This window comes from Phoca vitulina, unplaced genomic scaffold (genome assembly GCF_004348235.1).
Source record: "Phoca vitulina isolate PV1807 unplaced genomic scaffold, GSC_HSeal_1.0 scaffold54, whole genome shotgun sequence".
Classification (NCBI taxonomy): domain Eukaryota; kingdom Metazoa; phylum Chordata; class Mammalia; order Carnivora; family Phocidae; genus Phoca; species Phoca vitulina.
The window spans coordinates 6,386,034-6,412,344 of NW_022589757.1; the positions used below are offsets into that span (position 1 = coordinate 6,386,034).

Genomic DNA, 26,311 nt, shown 5'->3' on the forward strand with positions numbered 1-26,311 from the left:
TGACTTTTTTTTTTTGCATTTTTGTGTCTTTTTTTGTGTGTGGTAATTTATCTTTTTAAAAATGGCCATCAAGTATCCTGCTACAGTGCTGTCTGTCTGGTACTCACTCCTAAGCACCAAAAAGGCTGATGTGCCTTACAGAGAAAGTGCGTATGTTAGGTACGCTTGGTTCAGGTAGTTTATGGTGCCGCTGGTTGGGTTCAGTACTCATGAATCAACAATGGATATTAAATAAGGTGTCTTCAAACATGAACACACATAAAACAATGGCGTATATTGATTGATTGATGAAAATGAGACCAATGTAACCAGAGCCGTGAAGAAACTGAACCTTGCATTTGCTCCTAGGAGCAATGGTTCAGTGTCAATTAATTCAGTATTGTGGCAACTTTATAAAACATCTTTAATAGCAAATAATGAATAATATAATATATTTATTTTGGGGTTATATATAAATGAATATAAAGCACAAAAAATTATAATTTATATGCATGTATTTATATGCTATGTCTATTGCATATAAAATAAATATAAAATACACATAAATATAAAATATTTTGTAATAAAAATAAAAAAGCAAGGGACAAAAACAACATGTAGAGGATGTAACCACTAGGAAAATATATATAAATGCAAATGTATATGTATATATGCACATATATATGCTTATATACGCACAAATTACCTCTGGAAGGACAGAACTGAAATGACATTGAAATGACATTGGCTAAAATAGAGGAAAGTAATAGTAAGAAGACTTACATTTCATTATATACCTGAATTTTATAATACACTCATGCATTATTAAAAATTGTTTCTTGGGGCGCCTGGGTGGCTCAGTTGGTTAAGCGACTGCCTTCGGCTCAGGTCATGATCCTGGAGTCCCGGGATCAAGTCCCGCATCAGACTCCCTGCTCAGTAGGGAGTCTGCTTCTCCCTCTGATCCTCTCCCCTCTCATGCTCTCTCTCTCTGTCTCATTCTGTCTCTCAAATAAAGAAATAAAATCTTTAAAAAAAAAAAAAAATTGTTTCTTGCACTCAGTCACTAAAAAATGAAGAAGGAGGCCAAAGTTCCTGTTTTGGACAACCACACGGGGAATATCACAATGAGAGAAAATACAGGAAGGGCAGAGGACCTGAGGAGCTTGACTGAATGGATAAAGCCATCCCTTCATTCATTCATCTATGAAATAAACATTTATTTGGAGTCTGTTAGGTACTGAGTGTGGAGGATAGAACATGGAACACATTATGGAGATGTTTAGCATGAGGCATCAGTGGGAGCATCCAAGTAGAAATATTCAGGAGGCCGTTGTTAGCAAATCTCATATGGAACCAATTCCCACCACTCCTCAGAGGCTCTTTGATCAGTTCTCATCCACAGTACAGAATGAATGACTGCGGCTGGTGGAAATCTAACCTTCAGAGAGAAATGGTGATCTAGACTAGTTTCCTTTTCAGAAGAATCATTTCAAATGTATGCTTCTTCCATATAAAGAGTGACAGGAGGGGCACAATGGAATCATCATTTATCAATATATCAGGGGAAAGAGCTTTGTCTATCTGGTGCAAAGTGTCGGCATGCATATTGCATGAATACAGAAGTGTTTGCACTTTCCAGTTCTGACTTTTGAGTTTAAAAATTGCATATCTTACATGTGGTTTCTTCTGCATTATCGTTTCTACCACCTGACGTTACAGAACTGACTTATCCACTATCCCGTGGAGTCCTTAATGATATTTTAACAATTTTTAAATTAAAATAAAAGATAGTTAAGTTTCTTATGTGAGGTCTTGGTTTCAACATGACTTTGCCATCTCTTGTGTGATTTTAGTCAAGTATTAAGCCCTCTGAGCTTTTGTTTCCTTATTGGAAAATGGGGATAACAGCGACTGCTTAAGCCTATCCTGAAGAATTATGAAACTAAAATCACGTTGAGTATAAAATGGCTTCAGTTAATTCTTCTGCACAACAGAATTGGTATTAAGGCTTAATATTATTATTATTGTCGTTACATGAATAATAAGTAAAAAGTTGTGCTTAAAAGATAATTGTTTCTCTTTTGACTTCCAAGGGTCAATTAAAGACTTCAAGAAATCAGATGCGTCTCTTCTTTTTATCATTAAAAATATGTTCTCATTATATTTGCAGGAAAAGAAATAAAAACACCACCAAATATGCTCACCCTGAATATGGGCATCATGGGCACCATGGGACCATTTCCAGTAGAAGATACTTCTGGCAGACTTCTCAGCCTTTGGTACAGTGAATGCTACTGGTTTCCCCATCTCTCCATTCTCAATCATAGAGTTGCCAATACTAAAGATTGTATATTGAGAGTTGAGGTTTCAACACCTTTGTCATGATAAGCATGTGATTACAGATTTATGCATCTTCACCTTGGTTCTATTCCTCTAGTTCAGCTACAACTTACTAAGCTTTTTTTAAGGAAGAAAGGTTTGGGAAGAGAGGGGGTGGAGGTATGGAGAGTCAGGCTAATAAAAATATCATTAGCCATTTCTGATTTATAAAATCACAATAAGGACTTTACTTCATTTAATAGCATGGAGGGGAACCAGCTTTTTTTTTATTTTGCCATTCACCCAAAAAAACAGTTGAGCTGAGTTTTAAAATATACACTTATCAAAATATGTCACATGAGTAAAAGGCTGTGGAGGCCAACTACATAGAACTAGGCTCCTGTTTCTTTCCCAGCAATCTTACCACGCACAGACACCTATAAAAGGCAATCCACTAGATCTAAGGTACTTTTAGCTCAGAAACATGATTTTCATATGCACACTTGTCCATAATACAACTTGTATTCAAACAGAAAGAGGAAAAATGAAAGGAAGGAGTGTGCTGAGTTCTGAGAGAAATATTAGCTTAGCATGATGTTCTCTAGCTGTCTCATTTATTTCTTTTTCTTCTTCCCTCTTGTTTTCTGCTACTTAAAAAAGAAGAGGCACAAAAGAAAATTTAACAAAAATGGCAGATAAATGCTGGATAAGCGTCTGGTGATTACTAATTAATTTTCTTCATAAAACATCCCAAAAATAAAATCATCACATATATTGGCATAAATTAGAGATAAGCTAAATTATAGTAACTTTGATTAAACAGTTGTCTAACATTTATGCACATTACAGCAGCCTGCAATAACTTTTAAAATTGTTGCAGAGTTGTGCCCTTCTATTTCCTCACTTCTCTTGAATGTTAAAGGCTCAGAAAACTGGTTTCTGTCTGTGTTAATCCAAGAAAAATGTTCATCCAGTAACTACTCTGATCACTCCCTCCTTTCTGAAACTCTAATGCTGGCTTCCATCACAACGGCCTCTCTTGGTTTTCTTTCAACCTAACTCACCACTAACATCTGTTGTGGCTTCCTCTGCTCATCCTATAAATGTATCCTCCTCAAGAATTCTATCCTGAGTCTATTTTTGTTATCATTCTAGGTGATTACATCCACTCATTCTAGGTGATCACATCCACTTGCTTATGATGCCCAATCCTCGATGGTCATGCTATCCACTTATCCACTTACCCATTCAAATCTTTTCCCATATTTATATTCTCTATCCTAGTGATTAACACCACCACTCCCCAGCCACACAAACCTGAAATCTGGACACCTATGCATCACCTCTATGTTTATTTGGTCACCAAGTAATTTCTCTTCTATGTTACTGTTACCCCTTAAATATGTCCTCTCTTCAGCACTATCCCTCTGTCCTTAGAACAAGACCTCCTCATTTCTCTAACAATCTGCCATAACAATTTTACAAGTAGCCTCCTGCCTCCAAGTCTGATCTGTTTCCATTGAGTCCTTCCCACCTGCTCCCAGTGTAAACTTTCTTTAAACATCTGCTCCCCAAGGATTCAGGATGAAGCCCAAGTTCCTCAGCCATGATGCTGAGGTGTGGGAGCTTCTGTATAACAAACAGCATCTGCTTTCTCACCCCAGGATAAAGTGGGGTTCTCATCAGAGTAAGGAGGAAGCATAAGAGAAAGACTGTGGAGGTTTGAGAGGAGAACAGAGGAACAAAAATCTCAGAAACTGAGAAAACGGAATTTGCAAGGACAATCTTATAGAGGTGCTGAGTAGAAATGAGTTCTAACAGCAGGTCTGTGGTCAGGACTTCAAAGGGATACCAGTTAAGGCGTTAAGGACCCTCCCACCTTCGGGGCGCCTGGGTGGCTCAGATGGTTAAGCGTCTGCCTTCAGCTCAGGTCATGATCCCAGGGTCCTGGGATCGAGCCCCACATCGGGTTCCTGGCTCAGCGAGGAGCCTGCTTCTCCCTCTCCCTCTGCCTCTCTCCCTGCTCATGCTTTCTCTCTCTCTCTCTCTCTCTGTATCTCTGTGTCTCAAATGAATAAATAAAATATTTAAAAAAAAAAAAAAAGGACCCTCCCACCTTCAAAAAACAGTTGAGCTACTCTGACACAAATATGGAGGAAGCAAAGAGATGGGCTTAATGAGGGTTGTTGGGTTTTGTCAGGTGAGCAAGACAGTGTGTACAACATGCTAGGCACTGTTCTAGGTATAGGGATAGCCAGGAACCAAACAAGGCTGCTTTCTTAATGGAGACTTACACTGTTGAGGGGCAAATAAATAAGACAACTGCAGAAAGCAATAAGTGTTATAAAGAATATAATGCTGGGTGGAGTTCATAACATTATTCAAGAACATTATTTATTAGTGTTAATATTATTAATTGGGCACTTCAACTCTCCCAAAGATGGTACATAGTTGGCACCATTACAAAAAACGAATGCCTTGCAGAGGCAGGATGCAATTCTCTAAATCTGCCTCTTTTAGAGCAGGGGTGAGGACATTCCCAAGGAAGAGATGTTTAAGCAGAGACCACAAAATCCTGGCTTGAGAAAAACTGGCAAGACAGGGAATAACAAAATGGGTGAATCAGTAGATCGTAGGGCTCGATAAAATCCAAAGACTTTTAGTGTGTGTTCCATAGGCCACACAATAGTTGAATTATGAGGAAAAGAGATGTTTCTATTATGTTGTGAGAGCTAATGCAATAAAAATGTTTGGCCAGTATTGGGCATAGTCTCTTGAATTGCTGGAGAGAGACTTTAGATTTTGAAATGTGGCACTTTTCAAAAAAAAACTTTGATGGGATTAAAAGAAGACTTTGATGGGATATATAAAAACATACCTATGTAAGGTAATCTGAGCACAGAGGCTAATGTAAGAATACCATTTTATTATTGAGGAAAGCCTAATTATAAGCAAAGATTTGGCATATATTATTTGTGCTAAGGTGGAATGCATTTTTCAGAGTATAAATTTAATTGCAGAATTTAGTCCTGATAACTAGAAGGATTGTGGGACAAAAAAAAAAAAAATTGGCTACATTCATAAATCTTTGTCTTAAGAAAAACATTTTGAAATCCATTGTTTTTACTATATGTCACTGAATATAGGCTCATAAGCACTCATGTTTAAAGCTGGACCCTTTTCTTCCACATTTTGACATATTTGATCTATATAAGATGTTCCAAAGAATTTGCTATTGTCACTGTCTGTCTTCTGGATAATGTACATTGTCTTATTCACTGCTATAACTCAGTACCCCGAAGAATGTCTGAACAGATAGGAGGTATTCAATTATTTTTGCAGTGAACATGTAATCACAGAACAGACTGAATAGGACCAGAGATGAAATAAAAAGGTAACCAAAAGTGCTAGAAGAAGAGCCATGAAGAAAGACTCATTCTTTCTTTACTGAGTTAATGAATTAAGGACTCCTTTATCCCATAAGCAAAAAGAATATCTCATCCTTTACCTATATAGTTCTCTAAAATTGCATTTTCTTGATCCTAAAGCCCCACTGAATGAAGAAAGGAAGACTCATTTTTATTCATCATTAAGAATGTAATGAGCTTACAGCGTCCTCTAATATGTAACCAACTACAAGACTCTGATTTTATCCCAAGGACTATTTAGGAATTACTAAGTAGATTTTCCACTCGAAGTCATGTGGACCTGAGAATTTAGAAATGACAATCACTTTGATTTATGAATTTGACCAAAGTTCTGTCTCAATCTTCATGATTCTCTTAAGTGATTAAATAGCATTTTCCCATCTGAAAAAAAAGCTATGTTTAACATTTAATCAAATTCCACTATGACTCATTCATTGTAAATCATCATTAATGACACTTGAACCACCTATAAAAACTGTAGCCTAATAAACAGAGGATGGAGCCAGTCTTCAGAGTGCTACTTGGCCTCAGTCTCAAGCCATGTCAGCCTCTAGGAGAATTCCTGACAGCAAGAACTTTCTCAGAGCATGGCATGACACAAATCTGATCTTCAGAGGAGATGTAACATTCCAAAACAAAAATGTTTTGAGTAGCGAATGCTTTGATATAATTGTAAGTTTCAATGATTTAAAATAGCAAAACATTTTTAATAGATATTACTCCTTCAAATTTTTTTTGGTTTAATATTTTCTGAAATTTTTCATCCCTGCTTATGTCATGGGTGGAGTCAATAAGATAATATTTATTAAGCTTTTAAGTTTTCTGAAAAAAAGGTATTAAATATCTAGAGGTATTTATACATCCTACAAAAAATAGAATGTAATGTTTTGAAGATCTGGAAAATATCAATATACGTCGTTTTTTGGCCCAGCGTTTTGACAAACTAAATAAATACCCAGTTGAACTGAAGTCATAAGCATAGTTAAAACTTAGAAGAATATCTAATTTTCACTCACAAAAAGCATAAAATTTTAATATCTTTATAAATAGGTGCTATTTTAACCTAGTGCATTTACTGTCATTAAAAAACAGTAATAACAAGAATTATCAATAGAATATTTACCAAATTGCTAGTCTCTCACAGCTGTGTGACTCATGATTAAACATTATTTTTCTGTAATACCAAAATAATCCCCTTTAAACCAATGCATATTTTAAAAAATGTCTTCTACCTACCTTTCTGCTGCAAAAGAAGGGAAATGCAACAAGTCTCTTTAGAATTTACCTTGAATAATAAATTGTTCCATGTTTTCTTTGAAAGGCTGGATGTGCTCTTTTGAGGATACCTGGTATACTTTCCCCGCCTCAACTTCACAGGCTGAAATCAGAGAAAGACCCTGTTTAGAGTGTCACCATGTTAATGGAGCATTAAAACAATTTTTAAAACATATTAGCTAATGTTAAAAGTCCATTAGCCACGCTAATTCATATACATTCTATACATATTTTGGAGACATCCAAATACTGACATACGAAGCCTATGATCAAAGCTTCACTCTGGGGGGACTGTAAAAAGTTCTTAAGAATCTACAATCCAAGTTTGGTCACCGCCAAACTGTAAAAATTTAGGAAGGTCCCGTAAGCGCTGAGCCTCAGTCTCATCTGTAGAATGGGCACAACCCTGGTGTCTACCTCTCAGGGCTGTCATGAGGATCAAATCAGTTAATAGATACAAAGTGTTCAAATAGTGCCTGGCAGACAGTAAAACAATATGTCAGTATTTCCTATCATCATCATCCTTGTTATTAACAACTGACTTCTTTTTTTTTTTTTTAAGATTTTATTTATTTATTTGACAGAGAGAGACACAGCGAGAGAGGGAACACAAGCAGGGGAAGTGGGAGAGGGAGAAGCAGGCTTCCCGCGGAGCAGGGAGCCCAATGCGGGGCTCAATCCCAGGACCCTGGGATCATGACCTGAGCTGAAGGCAGAAGCTTAACGACTGAGCCATCCAGGCTCCCCTATCAACTGACTTCTAACGCAAGTTTGTCCCTAATTGAGGTCCACATTTATGAAAAATGACAAGTGACTGTGGTGCTAATGTTTGTATAGAAATCAATAATTACAGAGCACCTATTACATGGCAGATAATTTTAATCTCTTAGTTAACTTAATCTTTAGAATAAGTTAGTAAAAGTGGACATTACCCCATTCTATAGGTGAGGAAATCAAGGCTCAGAGGGTCCACAGGTAATAAGTAGCAGACCCATAAATGAAATCCTGATCTGACTCGACAGCTTATTTTCTTTCTATGTCCATGCCATCATCAATGCCTTAGCAGGCTACAGAGCCCACAAGAATTAATTGAGAAGTACTTCTAAGAAAATTTCTGAAGAAATTCCTGCCATTATGGTGATACTGGCAAAAAAATTCAAAATTAAAAAGCACATATTTGAAAGACAAAACTTAGGACAGATAAATGAATCAGGAAAACACTTCTCATTACAATTCTTAAGGCAAGGTTGCAATTAATTCCTCAAGGAAACTTTGAAATTGCACTCTTTAAAATATTTTCTTGAGGCACCTGCGTGGCTCAGTCATTAAGTGTCTGCCTTCGGCTCAGGTCATGATCCCAGGGTCCTGGGATCGAGCCCCGCATCAGGCTCTCTGCTCTGCGGGAAGCCTGCTTCTCCCTCTCCCACTCCCCCTGCTTGTGTTCCTGCTCTCGCTATCTCTCTCTCTGTCAAATAAATAAATAAAATCTTTAAAAAAAATAAAAAATAAAATGTTTTCTTTCTCTTATTAGAACATGGTTTTCTTTTCCCTCCAGGTTATTAGCTTGTCTAAGCAGGAGAATAACAGGAGGGCTGTACTGTTAGCACCTATTCTTCCCATCAAATGTAAAGGACAATTAGGCCTAGTAAGATTTAAGACCAGTTAGACATGTGCGGGGTTCTCTCTGCCCACGTTCCCCAGCACCCTCACTCTTCCAGAGCAGGCTCTCGCAAGCTCATGACTGGCCAAACCACATCCCTCGTCCAGTGCCTTGTATCTTCAGACTCGTATCTTAAACCTCCATACAGATCAATATTTTCAAATAGAACTCATCACAGCCTTCTCTAGACATGCTACCTCCCTTATTTATTCTCCTGTTGGTGGTACCATGATCTGATACCAAAGCAGGAGAGTTATTGACTTCCTCTCCTTATCCCAACATCCTGTTTGTTTACCTCCTAAATGCTTCTGAAATCTGCCTATCCTCTCCATTCCTGCTTTATGCTGGTACAAATGCCTTCATTGTTCTTCTCGGGGCTACCATAAAAGCCTCTTAACCCCACCACCAGTCTTACACAGATCCATGCTCCTTCTCATAACTTAAGAATGGATAAAGAAGTTGTGTGTGTGTGTGTGTGTGTGTGTGTGTGTGTGTGTGTATACACACAGTGGAATATTACTCGGCCATAAAAGGAATGAAATCTTGCCATTTGTGACAACATGTTGGACCTAGATGGTATTATGCCAAGTGAAATAATACAGAGAAAGACAAATACCATATGATTTTACTTATACATGGAATTAAAAATCCAAATGAACAAATGAACAAAAACAAAAAGACGGTTAAACTCAGAGAACAAACTGATGGTGGCCACGGGAAAGGTGGGTGGGGCGACAGGTGAAATAGGTGAAGGGCATTAAAAGGTACAATCTTCCAGTTACAAAATAAATAAGACATGGGGATATAGAGTACAGCATAGGGAATATAGTCAATAATATAACATCGTGTGGTGACAGTAACTACAGTTATCATGATGAGCACTGAGTAATGTATACAATTGTTGAATCACTATATCGTACACCTGAAACTAATATAACACTGTATGTCACCTATACTTCAGCAATAAACAAAAAAATTAAAATAAAAGTCATCCAGAAGAAATCTGACCAATCCCCTAAAATGTTCAATGACCTCTACCCTCACAACCACATCCCAAGTAAAGGAATGATTTAAAACCCTACAATATATGGGGCGCCTGGGTGGCTCAGTCAGTTAAGTGTCTGCTTTTGGCTCAGGTCATGATCCCAGGATAAAACCCCCGCATAGGGCTCCCCGCTCAGTGGGGAGTCTGCTTCTCCCTCTACCCCTCCTCCCGACTCGTGCTTGCAGGCACGTGTGCTCTCTCAAATAACTAAAATCTTTTAAAAAGTAAAATCCTATAATAAAGTAGAACACTTTACACAATCTAGGCCTTGCCCAGGTTTCTATTTATCCACCTCTACTCCTGATATTTTTTGCAGATTCAGTGCAAATTCTCATCTCCCTACCCTTGCTCATTTTGGTTCCTCTGCTTACAATGTTTCTCTTCTTTACCCCCTTTATCTCCTTCATCTTACCCATTCCCAATATTACTTCATGACTTAACCTTGATGTAGCTGCCCCTAAAAAAGTATTTCCTAGGTTTCCTATATCCCCTGCTTTCCTCCATTTCCTGTCCTGTCTCCAGCTAGGACTGGGTGTCTCTCCTCTCTGACCTCACAGCATCTTGTGCATACAGAATTAAAGCTATTATTTATTGAGTACTTTTTATGTGCCAAGGACTGCTCTACAGAATTTGCATGTGCTCTCCCACTCTCAAAAATTTGGACAGTTCATAAGTTGAGAAGGTGGGACTCAGTATCAGCTACCATACTGTTTTAATATTATTTGTAATTGTGTCTATTCTGTTCCACAAGACTGAGCTACTTAAAGAGAGGAAATCCAATTCTCATTTGTATTCCTAGTGCCTGATACAAGCAACAAATTGTTGTTGGATGGGTTAGTGGCTGGATAAATAGCTCCTGTTGCAGCACGAACGTACTCGATTGGAATCTAGCAGATGGGGAGACAGGGTTTAAATTCTAGTTCATTATTCACCAAATGAGCCTTAGCTTGGAGAAGTCTAAGAAGAAATATCATAGCTGCTCTTAAAGTCTGGTCTCAGGGTCAAAAGGGTGTAAATTTCTTTGTTGATTCCAAGGAAGGAGGAAGCTAAACAACCAGAAATTAGAGATGGAGAGAGAGATTTTGGTTCTAAGTAAAGGGGGTTAATGGGGATGGGTAATGTTTAGGGCAATCCCACAGTGACGTAACCAGCCATGCCAGGAGATGAACACTTCATCACTGGTACTCTTCAGAAAATAGTGAGCTATTTGTCAAAAATGTGGTGAAGGGGATGAGTCTGAGGAGAAGACATAGGCATTCAGCTTCCTCTGGAATGTTCACTTATGACAGCCCCGTGTAGCAGAAATTCCATGTTCTTTAATGTCTCTACATGCATAAGAAAGACATACTTAGTGTCATATTTTCAGGTATTTTCTAAAAGTAACAGGTTGAATGATTTAAAAGGAATGAGATGGAAATGTATCCGCCCTCCCCATCATGCAGTGAGTTATTTCTGGCAACATGAAGAGCTGTTCTGAATGGTCTTCAGCAGTTTGTAATTGCTAACCAACTTACTCCTGCATGACACAGACAGACTGACAGGGCAAAGCTGCTGTGACAAAAACCCTGTCCTCAGAAGGCTTGCCTTCTATGAAACTATACAGTCTTTAATTATTTTCCAATTCCAACAAGAAAAGTAAAATACTACCAATCTAGTGTCTAATAGCTGAGGCCAACATTAAAAAAAAAAAAAAAAAAAAGGATCTAGTTTTCCACTTGGTCTGAGTTTCAAAACCTAAAAGCCTGAGGCAAGGAAGATTAATATTTTGACTATTAGTCACAACTGTTTCATCTGCCACTTTTTACTAGAAAATGAAAGTAATAACTGTCTTTGTCTTCATGACACTACACTATGTCTAGAGGTCTAGGGAGCTATAAAAAGACCCTAACACTAGGCACTTGCAGAAGTTAATCCGACGGATCTGGTGACCTAAGGAGACTTTCACTAGTTAGGAAAGCAGAGTTAGATCAAAGACAGTCCATAGCAAAGTCTTCTAAAATGTGCCAAAATTTCTCTAGGTCTTCATATGTACTCAGTAACTTTGAAACAACAGAATCTATAACAGATAAGAAATAAATAAAATACTTAAAATATTAAAAAACTGAAGGAAAGTTGTATTTTAATTTTCACTTAATTTTATAAATGTTTTTGGCCCACTCATATGAACTAAATATTTTTAATATAAATGTAAACAAAAACTATTTTTTCTATTTCTTCTCTTTTCACCTTCACTTATAGATTTTCCTGTACACAGTAAGAACTAAGTAGAATTTTAGATCTAGAAGCTCTCTAGGGTCATTTCCTGACAACCTCATCTCATTTTCAGTCTTCCTTCCAGAAGGCCACAAAAAATGCTTGTAATGTATCTCAGTGTTTCCAGTGATGTCTATTCATTTCCCTACAAGGCCACTTATTCCTTACTGAGTTGTTCTAATTACTGGAATTTTCAACTACATATTGTGCGGAAATCTCTCTCTACGGTTTATCTCCTGTGGAAGATATATCTGGAGTTTGCTTTAAAATACTCCAGATATGGGGCACCTGGGTAGCTCTGACAGATAAATGTCCAACTCTTGATTTCGACTCAGGTCATGATCTCAGTGTTGTGAGATTGAGCCCCACATTCTCTCCCTCTATACCCCCTCAAAAAATAAATAAATAAAAAATAATAAAATACTGAAGATATGTTCCCATAATTACTTGTGTAATTTAAAATATCAGTTAAAAAAAAAAAAGTCCACCATAGATAGTTCATGTCTTTAGTGAGTTACAGAGAAATTCCACTCTGAGTACAGATGAAAACCCTGATCTCTTACCATTCTCCATCTACTCATTAACATTCCCTATTAGGCAATAGGCATCCAAGAATTATCTGTGGAATGGAATACATAAATGAATTAGACCATCCTGACACAATTAACTTTTTCTTAGTTTTCAAAATGTCATATCTATTCAAATTGCTCCACACCTTACATATATTATTCACCCATCCGATATACTCTTACCCCTCAGAACCAATTGTTGAATTTCTACTTATCCATCCCAAGTTTTAACTATCACCCCAAGCCAAGAGGGTCAACCTCCCCCTGAACTTCGTATTTCTCTGCTCTGTACAACATGTGTGAATGATACAAGATAAAAGCAAATCTTTGGATAAGAGATCTGGATTCAGGCCTAGTTCTACTAGTAGCTATGTGATCTTGGGCTGGCTCTTTGAATTATCTGAGCCTCAACTAGAAATTGGGATGATGAAGATGTTGCCCTTGAGTGTTAACCATTGAGCCCCTGAAAAACTCTCAAAAAAACCATAGCTCTTAATGATATTATTTCATTGCATTTATTTGTTTATGCATCTTTGTCTCTGATTGATTTTGTATCCCCTGAAGTCAAGGATTATCCTATTCACCTCTGCGTGCCTCGTGTCTTCAATACTGAGGAAACACTAAAATCCTGTGTGAGAAAAGCACTTTCAACTATGTCAGTAATTACGACTTTCCTTAATCTGGGTACTAAAGCCTCCAGTTGTGGCTCATTTGTAACATCACGTAAGTCTTATGCAAAATGTACAAAAACCCAATCCAAATTTCCAAAGCTCTTCGTTGTGATACACAACCTGTATTTGTAGGTGACTGTTGTTTTACTTATTCACCATATTAAGAATGAAGAGACTGTTGGATAACTATAAAAATAAAATGTCAAGTTGTAGAGTTTATATATACTTATATAGAGATATAATTCTTATAATTCAATAATAAATATGAATATGTTCAATGTGATAAGGAATAAGGAAATTTATTTTTTTAAGATTTATTTATTTATTTGAAAGAGAGCGAGAGAAAGAGAGTGTTGGGGGGGCAGAGGGAGAGAGATAATCTCAAGCAGACTCCACGCTGAGCATGGAGCCCAACACAGGGCTCAATTCCACGACCCCGAGATCATGACCTGAGTCAAAATCAAGAACTGGCTGCTTAAACAACTGAGCCACCCAGGGGCCCCAGGAATAAGGAAATTTCTTTGTAAAACTGGACTTCATTCTTCTCTTAATTGTAGTGCATCATGGTATATAACATATCATCCTGGCTATTACTTATCATCTTCAAAATTGGTATGTGACTATGTAAACTTAAAAAAAAAACAAAACACCAAGTGCTATAATCTTACAACCTTGAAGTTCATTTAGAAACATTATTAAAAACGTAACAATGACAGAGTTGCTGGAAAATCTGCATTACAGTGAAATCCAAATTTAAAAAAAAATTTCTGTTAAAGAATGTTGGTATAACTGAGTAATTCCAATCAGGTCAGCTTTCTGTCTGATTTAAAGACCTTCCTAATCCCAAATGATTTTGTATTGGGTTAAAGAGCTAATGCTAGAAAGCATGAATTAGGCCTCCAAATAAAAAGAAAAATCCAGCCAGAGGACTGGAAGAAGAAAAATCTCTTAGATATTTTCACTAGAAAATGGGTTCCAAAACATCAATGCCATCCACAGACTGACATGTTTGGGGGCAGAGCAAACACCATCTTATCACTGTCAGTCTAAAGCAAGAACATTGTACACCACTCTCTAAAATGAACCATGATCATGAGCAGTCTGGTTATTTTTTTAGGGAACTAGAATATTCCAGCTGTAACTTCTACAAGTCTCCAAGTTCAATCAATGTTAATCAGTTTAGAGTCACTGCTTTTCTGTGAGCTTCCAGAAGGTCAATGGCCATTTATAAACCTGCTTCAGCAAGTTTGCATGAAGCTGCATAACAGACACAAAGGAAAAGAAACAAGTTGATTAATCAGAAATTTTTTCTTCTAACAGCAAATTCTTTCACATGTAAGCCTGGTTTGTACATTACATTGAATTCAATTTCTGGAAACAGAAGTCATTCTAGCTACCTAAAGCAGATCAATGCAGCCAAAAAGATGCTTATAAAATATTTGTAAAAGCAGAGAAATTGCGCTCTGCATTTGGTTTTCAGGAACAACTCCCGGATCAAAACACAGAACTGGCCCTTCGGGTGAGCTAATATCAATGCCAGTCAGGATCTAAGCTGAATGGTGTGTACCACAGTCTCAACTGTGGTTTTAGACTTAAACCTCACCTGCTAAATACGCACCCTCAAAAAAATTGTCTCCCTATGCTGTGCCTTTCAACGCTCATGGTGCTGGTGCCTGAGGACAGTCATACTGCTTTGGTAAAATCCAACCCCTCCTTATCACTGTTTGAAAGCAAAAAAAAAAAAGCAAAACCAAAACAAACAAACAAAAATCCAAACCACAAAATAAAAATAGAAGCAGCAAAAAGATGATATCTGGCTTCACCACATCTCATGAGTACATGCATTGACAAAAGCAAAATCATATGCAGACATAGAAGAAAGCACAGGTTCAAGAAATATTTTAGGGAAAAATAGCAAAGCTTGGTGACTGACTAGTTTGTAAGGAAGCCAAAAGTTTAAAGTTTGAAGAGACAAACTTTAAAACCAACTGGAGGGCCTTTTCTCCCATCAGCTTGGAGAAAAGTAATCTCCAAGGATAAGACTCACAGAAAAAGTCCACACAGTGATTCTAACGGGCACTGGGGGTGTGAGGTAAGGTGGGGGGTGGGAGGATGAAGGATGCCATCTGGGTTTGCAGCTTGGGTGCTCTGTGGAGAGAGGATGCAGGAGGAAGAGTAGCTTTCAGAGGAAAAGAAAATGAATTTGGTTTCAAACTTACTGCATTTTAAGATGCCAGTGGAACATCCATGAGTAGTTTCCACCAAGTGCTTGAGTGTATGGGTCTGCAGATAGAGTGACGACGGAAACACTGAATAAGGTCACTTGATAAAGGTATAAGTGAGAAGACGGGGCCAAGGCGGCATACCTGAGGTATACCAACTTTTATGAAGAAGCAGGGACAGAGGAGGCCGTGAAGAGAGAAGATGTAGAAGAATGATCAGGCATCAGAAGAAGAATCAGCAGTGAGTGCGGCTAAAGAAGCTAACAGGCTAGTGAGTTGCAGACAACGAGTCAAATGCAATAGAGACAGCAAATATGATGAAGGTTGAAATAAATGTCAATTCAATTTGGCAACTAGTGACAACAGTTTCAGTGGGGCTAGAGACAAAAGACACAGTGTAACAGTGAGGAAAGGATGGGGAGTAACGAATTAAAGAACCCAGAAATAGACCGGGAATGTTAACATCTAAGCCTGTTAGCACAAATGTCCAAAAAAACCTGCACAGCAAAGGTACGCTGTGAGCCCTGGGAAGAGTGATGAATAAATAAACACAAATCCTTTATAACTTCTGAGTAATATTCAAAATACCCTAGTCTTGCCAACAGTGGATCCATAGATTCAGCTGTACCATAAGAGAAGTATAAAATTTGTGTATCTATCCTAAAGATGGATTTCGGAAAAATCTGATCCCTAACAATCAAATGTCTGCAGATTAATGTCAAAGTAGTCCTTTATCATGTAAATGCAATAAAAGAGGACAGAGATACCACACACACACAAATCCCACAGTACCTTAGTTTGGACATGGTAGCCAGTGGAATAAATTAAGGTCACTCTGAGCTCTTCAGTTTATATCTCAAAACAAAGCTCAACAGAACTGAATGATTTTTTAAGTATACTCTTTAACAGGTGTTTTGCAGGTGCACTCTTCAACTGAGGGATTTTGAAAGTGAACATTGTTTCAAATTGAAATGAATGAAAGCACAATACATGTAGTTTTGCTCCTTAAATAATCATTCCTGTAAGAGGAATTATCAATTTTTTTTTGTCAGTTCACATACACAAGTCATTGTTTTCAAAACATGATGCACTTGCATGGACAAATACAGTCTACAGGTTACAAAAAGATAAGACATAATAGCTGTGACTTTCAGAAAGGTAGTTAGTCTTTCTGTGCCTCAGGTTCTTCACCTGTAATACGAGGGATGATAATAGCGCCTACTTCACTGTAAAGATCAGAGGATTTTGTGTAGGTAAAATACAAGGAAGACTGCCTCATGCGTTGTAAGAGTAGTATGTTTGCTCTAATTACTGTGACACTCTTACCACCACCATACACCACAATGACACAACAAGGAAACTGAAACAGTTATCTCTAAATCTCAAGCACTGAAGGCCATGCTTCAGACTGTGAGTATGACGTTTCTATAGGGACAACCTAGAGTGAGTTTTATATATATCATATTTACCGGTAGTTACTAATTACTGACCGATCTCACCCTTGACTGAGACACACCTAAAAGCCACTGACGACACACTCTGTGTTGATACTATGGATGACATTGGCTAGAATCAATGACCCCCCATGGTCCCTTTGACACCACTTGTTATGCTCTTCAATTTATCTATGTGTTCAGAAATTGGAAGGACCATAACTTTGTCAGTTAGTCACTGTCTCCGTAAGTCTCTGCCTGCATGAGCAAGTTCTCCAAGTTGGTTGCTGGTGGGTCTAAGCATAAACACATGACAAACTGTGAGTGTACATTGTCGGCAATACACTTTCTTTTCAGATTTGGCCTTAGGAAACACAAAAACTTAATGTTTTCTTATTATCATAAGCAATAACCAGAGTGGTCATTTAGATCATTTAATGGATTCACTCTATTAGTAAGGGGATTCAAAGTAAAATTAAAACAATTCTAAATTACTTATTTGACATATGTGGTATCTATGTAAAACAGCATCATTTTATATAACAAAACTCCACACTTTTGTACTCTGTAGGCTTTGGGAGGAGACACTGATGTTGACTCAACCTTGAATGTACTGACTGAATGATACGGAAATGTTATAACATTTGCAAGAGATGAAGTCATAAAAATTATATACCGTACAGTTATTCTGAGTTTCCAGGCCTGCATGTGAACATTTCTAGTGACGAGGAGCTCTCCACTTTTGAGGTTAGCTCTTCCACTGTTTCAGTTCTCATCTGGAGACAGTCTCTCATAGAGAACTGAATTTTCTGCCTCTAGCTTCGCATACTGACTTTAGGTCTTGTCCACTGGTACAACACAGAGGGAGTCTAATCTAAGGGTAGCAAGTTTCATTTCAAATACCAATTCCGGTTGTGTAGTAGTGGGCACCTGAAGCATGTTCTTCAAAAGGATTTGGAAGAGTCAATCTCTAACTCAACAGAAAAGACACCTTTAAATAGATATTTGTTACAGACTCAAAGGATGTAATTAGGATAGCCTTTCACTACTTTCATTTCAACTTTAAAATATCAGTCCCTCTACTTGACTCCCCATAGGCTGAAAAACAAAACAAAACAAAACAAGATTGGTCTAGAATTCTAAAACAACTGGTCTCCACTCAGACATTCAGAGTCTCTGTTTGGGTAAGGAGCAAGAACACATGTACCCAATACTGCAAACACCAATGAAACAACTCTCAAGACTATGGAAAAGTGATATATCTTTTCGCAGTCTCCCGTCTACCCAACGCTAATGCACACATGTGCACAAATAATTTAAAAAAGAATGTCATAACAACATCCCACATAAAACACAGACAGACCCAGTTCAGTCTCTTAGGACTAAAACAAATGATGCAATATTTCTGTTGTGATTTTGCCAAAATGATTAGAGTGCTTTTTTATTTGGGTGAGGTTTGATGTTTTAAAAATATATTCTCCCATTGTCTGAATATTTATTTTTTTAACATGGTCAACAATGCAAAAAGACATCAATCTTATGAATCACAACACTTCCTAGAGGTGGAGATTTGCTCTTATTTTAACTTTAGAAGGCAACATGCTCCCTTTTAAAACAATACATTTTGCCACAGTTTTTCCTTTAGAGGTTAAATACACAAGATATTCATACACTTCTTCCATTAAAATAGATGATGCATCACTTATGGTATGAAAAAAAAGTGAAAAGAAGGCATCGATGTAGTAAAGAATGATCTGTTTATTACCAGATCACTGTCTCTTCTAAATTTCTGAACCACCAGCGAACCGGCCAAAGGAAAGGTCTTAGGGAATTTTGACATTCAATGATAAACCTCCATAAATAAATCCATGCATAAATCAAACCTAATTGTTTAAAATCAAACTTCTTTTGGGAAACATTAATATGATAAATGATGACATCATGACATTACTGAAGACTATTTTCTACTAAAAAAATAAACTTGACTATTTCTAGCTGTTCTACTTTTCCAAATCATATCATATTTCATAGGGACAATTTTTGATTTCTGAGACTGAACATTACTACTAGCTCAGAATGTTTCAGAGAAAAATGAGGCAAATTGTAGAAATTTGCAGGAATTCTGAAGATAACATTGAGACTCTATCGGAACAGGAATACCAAGTTTTCCTTTAACCTCTCCTCAGTTCAAAGTGATTAATCTCTCATAAAATGTTAAAGACCAAATTAACTTAAAATGAAATTAAAGTTATACCAAAATCTGTTTAAGATAAATGTATACAAAAGAATGGCAAGCTTCAACTCATAAATAAAGATGGACTAATGAGGCCAGATACCCTAATAGACACTAGAATTCCTGGGTAAAAGTCTGCTGAAAAATAAGATATTTACATACTCTCAAAGAGTCACCTCACAAATTACTTACTAATTATTAAAAAAAAAAAAAACAAAAGCCAAAAACAAACAAACAAAAAACCCATATAACTTCATAGTGGAGGAACTGGCAGATACCACCTAAGCAAAGTGATCAAAATGATGCATTAGCATTAGCTGTAATGAGACAAACTGACATCACGGGCCTGCAGAAGGGACACATATCACTTCTGCAGATAAATCCAATGGAGATGTCTACAAAATAAGCAGTCTTTAAATATGGTAGGGTCAAGAAAGACAAAGACTGAGGAACTGCACTATATTAAATAAGCCCAAGGAGACATGAAAATTAAATGCAATGTGTGACCTAGGGATTGGCAAAATAGCTATAAAGAACACTTCTGAATATGGACTGTGGGCTATTATCATAATAGTATTTTTCAATGTTAAATTTCCTGTTTTGATGCTTATACTGTGTATACATAAAAGGATGCCCAAGTACTTAGCATATATACACTAAAGTATTTAGGGATAAAGGAGCATGGTATCTCTCACTTGCTGGTATCTGGTTCAGAAAAATAAAATGATGCACACCCACATATGTATATACAAGCATGCACACATACATGTCTATATATGGGGGACAGGAGGGAGGGAGTGACAGAGCAAATGGGACCAAAAATAAACAACTGATAGTCTAAGGAAAGAATATACAGGAATCCCATGTACTAGCTTTGCAACTATTCTGTAAGTTTGATTTATATCAAATAAAAAGTTATAAACAAACAACAACAAAGAATAACAACATGTCCCAGTCTGTCTAACTTGGACTTTTAAGCCTCCTAACCAAAGACCTGGTCCTAGGCGGTTTCCATATGATTTCTTCTTTGGAATGTTAAGAACAGCCCAGTACGCCTCACAGAGAGCGTAAAGCTTGGATTTCTTTTGCATATGGCTTCAGTTTAAGAGTGTGAAGTCTCTACAGCGTCAGGTACAGTGTCTCTTTAGCTGATGGTTTGACTGACTCTGCACGGGGAGAGCAAACACACTGGTAATGGTTACCAGGCAGATTTTTAAAGATGACTTACAAGCTCTACTCTTCCAAATAGTAAAAATATTCAACTTTCCTAAGATGGTTGTAAAAGGTTATTACTTCATAGTTTTAAACCATATTGAAGATGACAGATGCAGCATCTTACAATAAAATAATAAAAGCACCCTTACCACAAACTAACCTGCTTATAATATTTGACATATGGTTCTAGAATTCTTCAAATGAATACATCTTTAACCATAATATTTTCAAGAATTAGCAAGTTGCTCAAATATTTAGGATTTGTGCAAATGAATACTTTTTTTTCTAAATTTTCTTTGCTTTCTTTTTTTTTTAAAGATTTTATTTGAGAGAGAGAGCACGCACACACATACACACGCACACACACAGACAGGTGCAAGCTGGGGGGAGGGGCAGAGGGAGAGGGAGAAGCAGGCTCCCAACTGAGCATGGAGCCTGACCTGGAGCTCGATCCCAGGACCCAGAGATCATGACCTGAGCTGAAGGCAGATGCCCAACCAACTGAGCCACCCAGGCGTCCCACAAATGAATTCTTTAACATTAAAGACTACAAATGTTACAATGTCTTGAGTATAAAAGTGATTTACATAAAACTTAAAGTATTATATAATCTACCCTAATATACTGCATATATGAACTTAATCAAAGCAAACCCGCTGACATTTTCTAAGGATACAGTAAAATCATAGGACTAGGAGATAATGTTTATTGAAGGCGTAAGTGACGCTCACAGCAGCTTATACACAATTTTGGTAATACTGGCCAGATGCCTGGTTTCATATTGGCTGCCCCACCTCACCCATTATTAGATGATGACTTGAGGTATAATCGTGGGCATCTATGACTGGCCTAGAAATCTCAGTCCCCTTGAGAGTCTCTGGAGTAGGACTGTCACTGTGGTTGCCAACATTTTCCAATTCTGATGTGCACTGATGCAGGAACCGGAGTGTAACGGACATGGCAGGTGTTCAATGACATAAAGGAGTTTAGTAAATGTCCCATGCAGTCAGGCTGCAGTGAGTCACATCCATCAACTGAAACAGATGCCAAACTGAGACTGTTATTTACTCCTGGAATGGTGTCTTGCTAGTGGACTCCACTGTGGTATTAAAGTAGTTCACAATTTTAAAAATAATTAAAGATAAAGCATAATGTCCCCAAGGAGTAAAATTCTTTTTTTTTTATTATGTTATGTTAACCCCCATACATTACATCACGAGTTTTTGATGTAGTGTTCCAGGATTGTTTGCATATAACTGGTGCGTCTGCTTTCAAGATCTAAAGCAACATTTTGTCCAGTGCTTAAGAAATCAAAATTCAAGACAGACCACCTCTAAATGGAAATATTTTCTAGTTTGGGCTTACAAACATAAAATTAGCAAAAGATATTTAAAGCAAAGAAAACTGTTGGGGCTCAAATGTCTTGTCAGTTTGAGTTTCCTAAATTCACAGAACAAAAAGAGGACGAGGTACATGAAGAACCATAAAAAAGAAACATATATGCAGGAGGAGAGAACAGAAGAAACGCTGAGAAAATTATTAAATATTTGAAATGTAGAGTGAGTTATTAAAATGCTTAACAACGTACCAGCTAGTCTCTCATTCAAAGGAACAGTAAGTGTTAGAAAGAAATGGAATGAAGTTAAAAGATTTATTAGGGGATTTATAGGTTTTAAGTTTGGGGAAGTAGTAAAGTCTACTAAACATATCCCAAAAGCAAAAACAAAACAAGAGAGAGAGTAGTAACTCTGACTTAAGAATTTTAAACTATTCAAAGAATTCAAATTCAATTACAATTACAGTTGTAATCATCTCTAACATTCCCTGTTGGTTAAGAAGGAAATTTTATGGAAAATTACACTTAGGACTCTTGCCAATCTTACGGATTGATAACTAGTATCTCCAGGTATCCTTTAATATTCTATTAACGTTGATGAAGAAATGTAAAGTATTTTAATAAAATAGAGAAGCAACACATTAGAACATGAGCCCAAGCTTTGGAAGAGGGAGAACTAGATTTGAACTGTTCTTTTTGTTTGTTTTTTAACATTTTTTATTTAAATTCAATTAATTAACATATAATGCATTATTGGTTTCAGAGGTACAGGCCTGTGACTCATCAGTCTTATATAACACCCAGTGCTCATTACATCACATGCCTTCCTTAATGTCCATCACCCAGTTACCCCATCCCCCAACCCCACACCCCTCTAGCAACCCTCAGTTTGTCTCCTGAGATTAAGAGTCTCTTCTGGTTTGTCTCCCTCTCTGGTTTCGTCTTGTTTTATTTTTCCCTCCTTTCCCCTATGATCCTCTGTTTTGTTTCTCAAATTCCACATATCAGTGAGATCATATGATAATTGTCTTTCTCCGATTGCCTTATTTCAACTGTTCTTTCACTACCCATTACCTGAGAGACCTCGGACAGGTTCCCGAGTCTTGCTGACCTTAGTCATTTCATCTGCAACATGGAGATGGCAATGGTCATATCCAGCAGTTTAGCGCCAGGGTTAATGCACATGAGGAACACAGCACCTCTGGTAGTGCCTCAATATACGTTAACTTCCTCTGTTTTTACTTTTATTAATTAGAAAATTAATTAGAAACTTGTGTGAAGTTTTAAGTCTTCGAACACAGCACCAGAATTTTAGATGTTCCTGATCATAGGGTTTACCAGAAGCCATGAGTTTCAAAAGACACACATACAAAGTTGTACACTTTGTGACACAGAAGAGCACACGTAGCACAGAAATGGGGTAGAGGTCTGTGAAGGATGAACCACAGATCATGGGGATAACTGAGTTAACAAGTCAACTACTATCAGAACCAAACAAGACGTGGGGTGTTATTAACCATAATGTGCTACTCAAACAGGCACACCACCTTTCTATTGTACTAGACATTGGTCAGAATCATCTATCCATCCTCTGTTCTGATTTTTTCTTCTCTGAGTTTTGGAAGTGGATATAATCACCTGTGAGAGTGTCTACAAAGCAGCAAAGAAAGAACTAAATAAAGTGGGAAGATAGCCTAAAGAAATGTTAGCTGGAGAAGAGAACAGTATGTCTCTTAAGGATCTCCAAGAACTCTAAATCTCTTCTACTTATCTTTAGCTTTGAGAGCCATGAGAGAGACTTGTAGGACCACCTTAGAATAATTTAAATAGATAAATTAAAATTAAATAATAAAATAAGTAAACAGTATGTCTAGTTATTAAGATACTGTCTCTTAGCTCCCAAACTACATGGCTATACTGAGGTCTGGGACACTGGGGGTTCAGCAAACTACCTTTCTCCTTTGCCAGCAGGCTTCCTGACAGATTTCCCCAAGAGCAGTGGATGGGGATTTGCTGCTCCCTTGAGCACCATCCCCAGACTCTTTTCCTCCCCCCACATCAGCAGGTGGTTCCAGGTCCTGGCTTGTTTTCATAGGCCCAATCCAGCATCATTGCACCCCTTGAAAGTACCAGTGCAGCCAGGCAGAACCCCTCCTCTAAGGTCCCCAATCCTAGCCATGTGGAGTCTCACCTCTCATCCCCCCAGTCCCAGCTATGTGGAGCTCCTTCTCTCCAAACTCCTTAGTCCCAGCTCTGTCAGAACCACTGAGCTCCCGATTTCAGCTCTGAGGGGTCCTTCTCCCTGTCCTCTTCAATCCAGCTCTGTGGGACTCCTCCTCTGAGTGCTCAATCACAGTTCTGCAGGGTCCCCCATCCAAACTACTCAGGTACTCTTTGTCCAGGCCATACCCTCTCAGAGATCAGAGATCTAGGGCCCAGCCCCTCAGAGCGCTCTCCTGGAATCTCTAGGTTCTTTGATAACCTCAACTTCTTCACTTGGTTCCCCAAGGAATGATAGCTGCTTCCAATATTTACCTGAGCATTCCTTTTTTGCTTTTTCTGTCCTCTAACATGTGCTAACCTAATTCTCCATATTAAATTAATTCTATTAAATAATAAATGTGGTTTCCGCTTTTCTGACTTCACTCAGAACTAGTAGAAGCAGTAAACCAAAATGAATGGATTATCTTTTTCTGTGTACTCGCAGTTTTCTGGGACTAGTACTTAATTTTGTTTTTATTAATTTCTTGTACATAATGTCTGTTTGAATTGTTCACCAGAAGATATGCCAGTTTTTCAGATTAATATTTCCCCCCAAAATGTTATATATTAGTACAATTCATCTGCAAACATATATTTAAAGTCATTTAAAACATAGCTAGTTCTTTTAATTAAATTTCATATGTTCTTTAATTGTGTTTACCTTTGAATTTGCTATGCTATATAATTTCTTCATAAAGAATAAAAAAAGGCTGAGTAATCACACATTTTAAATTAGTGGGGCCCAAGATGATTGAATTTCAACTCTAATTCAAACATATTCCTGGGTGGCTGCCTATTTTTATTCCTCTTAAATAAAATTACGAAGCATGTCATACTATAGAGGAGCATACATAGCATGTACTTAACATTTACTCAATTTCCAACTTAAGAAACAGAACTTGCAACTGATTAATCACTAAATGCTACCCCCAAAACTAATAATACACTCTATGTTAACTAAATGGAATTTAAATAAAAAATTAAAAAAAAAAAAAAAAGAAACAGAACTTAATCAATACTTTGGAAGAGTCCCGTGGCTCCCTACACTCTGCCCTTGGCCCCAGAGACAACCACTACCTTCAAGTTTTCCAAATAAAGCACGTCAATTTATGTTGCCATCATCAGTGTAAAGGAGTTCTCATTAATCCACATCTTTGCCAATATTTCACATTCTCTGACTTTCTGTATATTTGAAAAGGATACTACTCTGTATCCTGAGATGAGATTCTAGGTGTAATTTAAGAAGTTCTTGACACTTACACTCTCACATTTAACATGCTGTCATGCATCTCTGCAAATTTCCATTTATGTAGATATTAGTGTACCTTTACCAATGTTCTCCTATAGGACAAGTTCATCCAGACAGCTTCCGGAAGAGAAATCATTTTAGCTGAGTACAGAAGAAGGAGGAGGAGTTTGCTAATTTTAAATGAAAAAAAAAAAAAACAAAACAAAAAAACAACTGCAGAACCTCAGTCACAGAGAATGAAACCTTCACGTGGAGACTATTGTAAATGATTTTACGCCCACAGTGAGCACATACTACATATGGAAGACTACGCTTTCACGTGATAATTGGCTTATACTGGGTCCCCGTGCGAAAGGGCATCTTACTTCTTTGAATTAATCTAAATGGGCTGTTGCACAAAAAGAAAAACATTTTTGTAAAATACACTTTGTAACACAATCACGGATAATTTATAAAATTAAATGTTATCTTAACTCAAACTGTCAGAGAACTAATCACCTACCTTTAATTAGCTGTGGTTTTCTCAAGGCAGTTGGCTCAGAAAAGCAAGTGATTAGTGAAAATGAGGAAGTACAACCTTACTAGTTTTTTCTAATATGAATAAATGGCATCAAATCTTAGAATTGAATGACTGATGACTTTATTTTCTTCTCATTAACTCTCCCTTCCACTAGCAAAATTACCACTGAAAATAATGGAGGCTCAAGAGATTTACAGCATGAAAAGTCTAAAAATCTTGAAAACTGTTTATTTGAATTGAGTGCATCTGCATATTAATATGGGGGAGGGAAGGGGGAATGAGAAAAGAAAGATACGTGAAGCTTACTAACTTTGGAAAAAATATCAAAAATGAATACATTTCTTTCAAAGCTTTTGTCAAGAAATGTAAACATCTCAAACAGCAAAACATTATAGCAAACTGCAGAGTGTGACTGAAAGGAGATTAGGGAGTGATACCACTACTTTACATCACCCTCACTGCCCCTAACAATTAGAAAGATCTGTTAGTTTCTCTCCATCTTCTCTGTACCATCTTTGGTTAAAACCACCATCATCTTTTATTTGAGCCCCTTCCTAACTGGTCTCCCCAGTTCTGTGCCTGCCAGAGCAATATTTTCACAACATAAATCATATCACTCTAATTCCATAAGTAGGATCT

The 26,311-nt window shown here is 37.3% G+C and overlaps 1 protein-coding gene across 1 annotated transcript in view; it reads right to left on the reverse strand.

Moving 5' to 3' along the window:
* The window catches only part of FMN2 (formin 2), a 382,777-nt gene that overhangs the window by 100,020 nt on the left and 256,446 nt on the right, over nt 1-26,311 (reverse strand). The window contains exon 12 of the mRNA XM_032389271.1: nt 7,015-7,107. Coding sequence (XP_032245162.1) covers nt 7,015-7,107 — 93 coding nt within the window. The remainder of the gene's footprint in view (nt 1-7,014; nt 7,108-26,311) is intronic.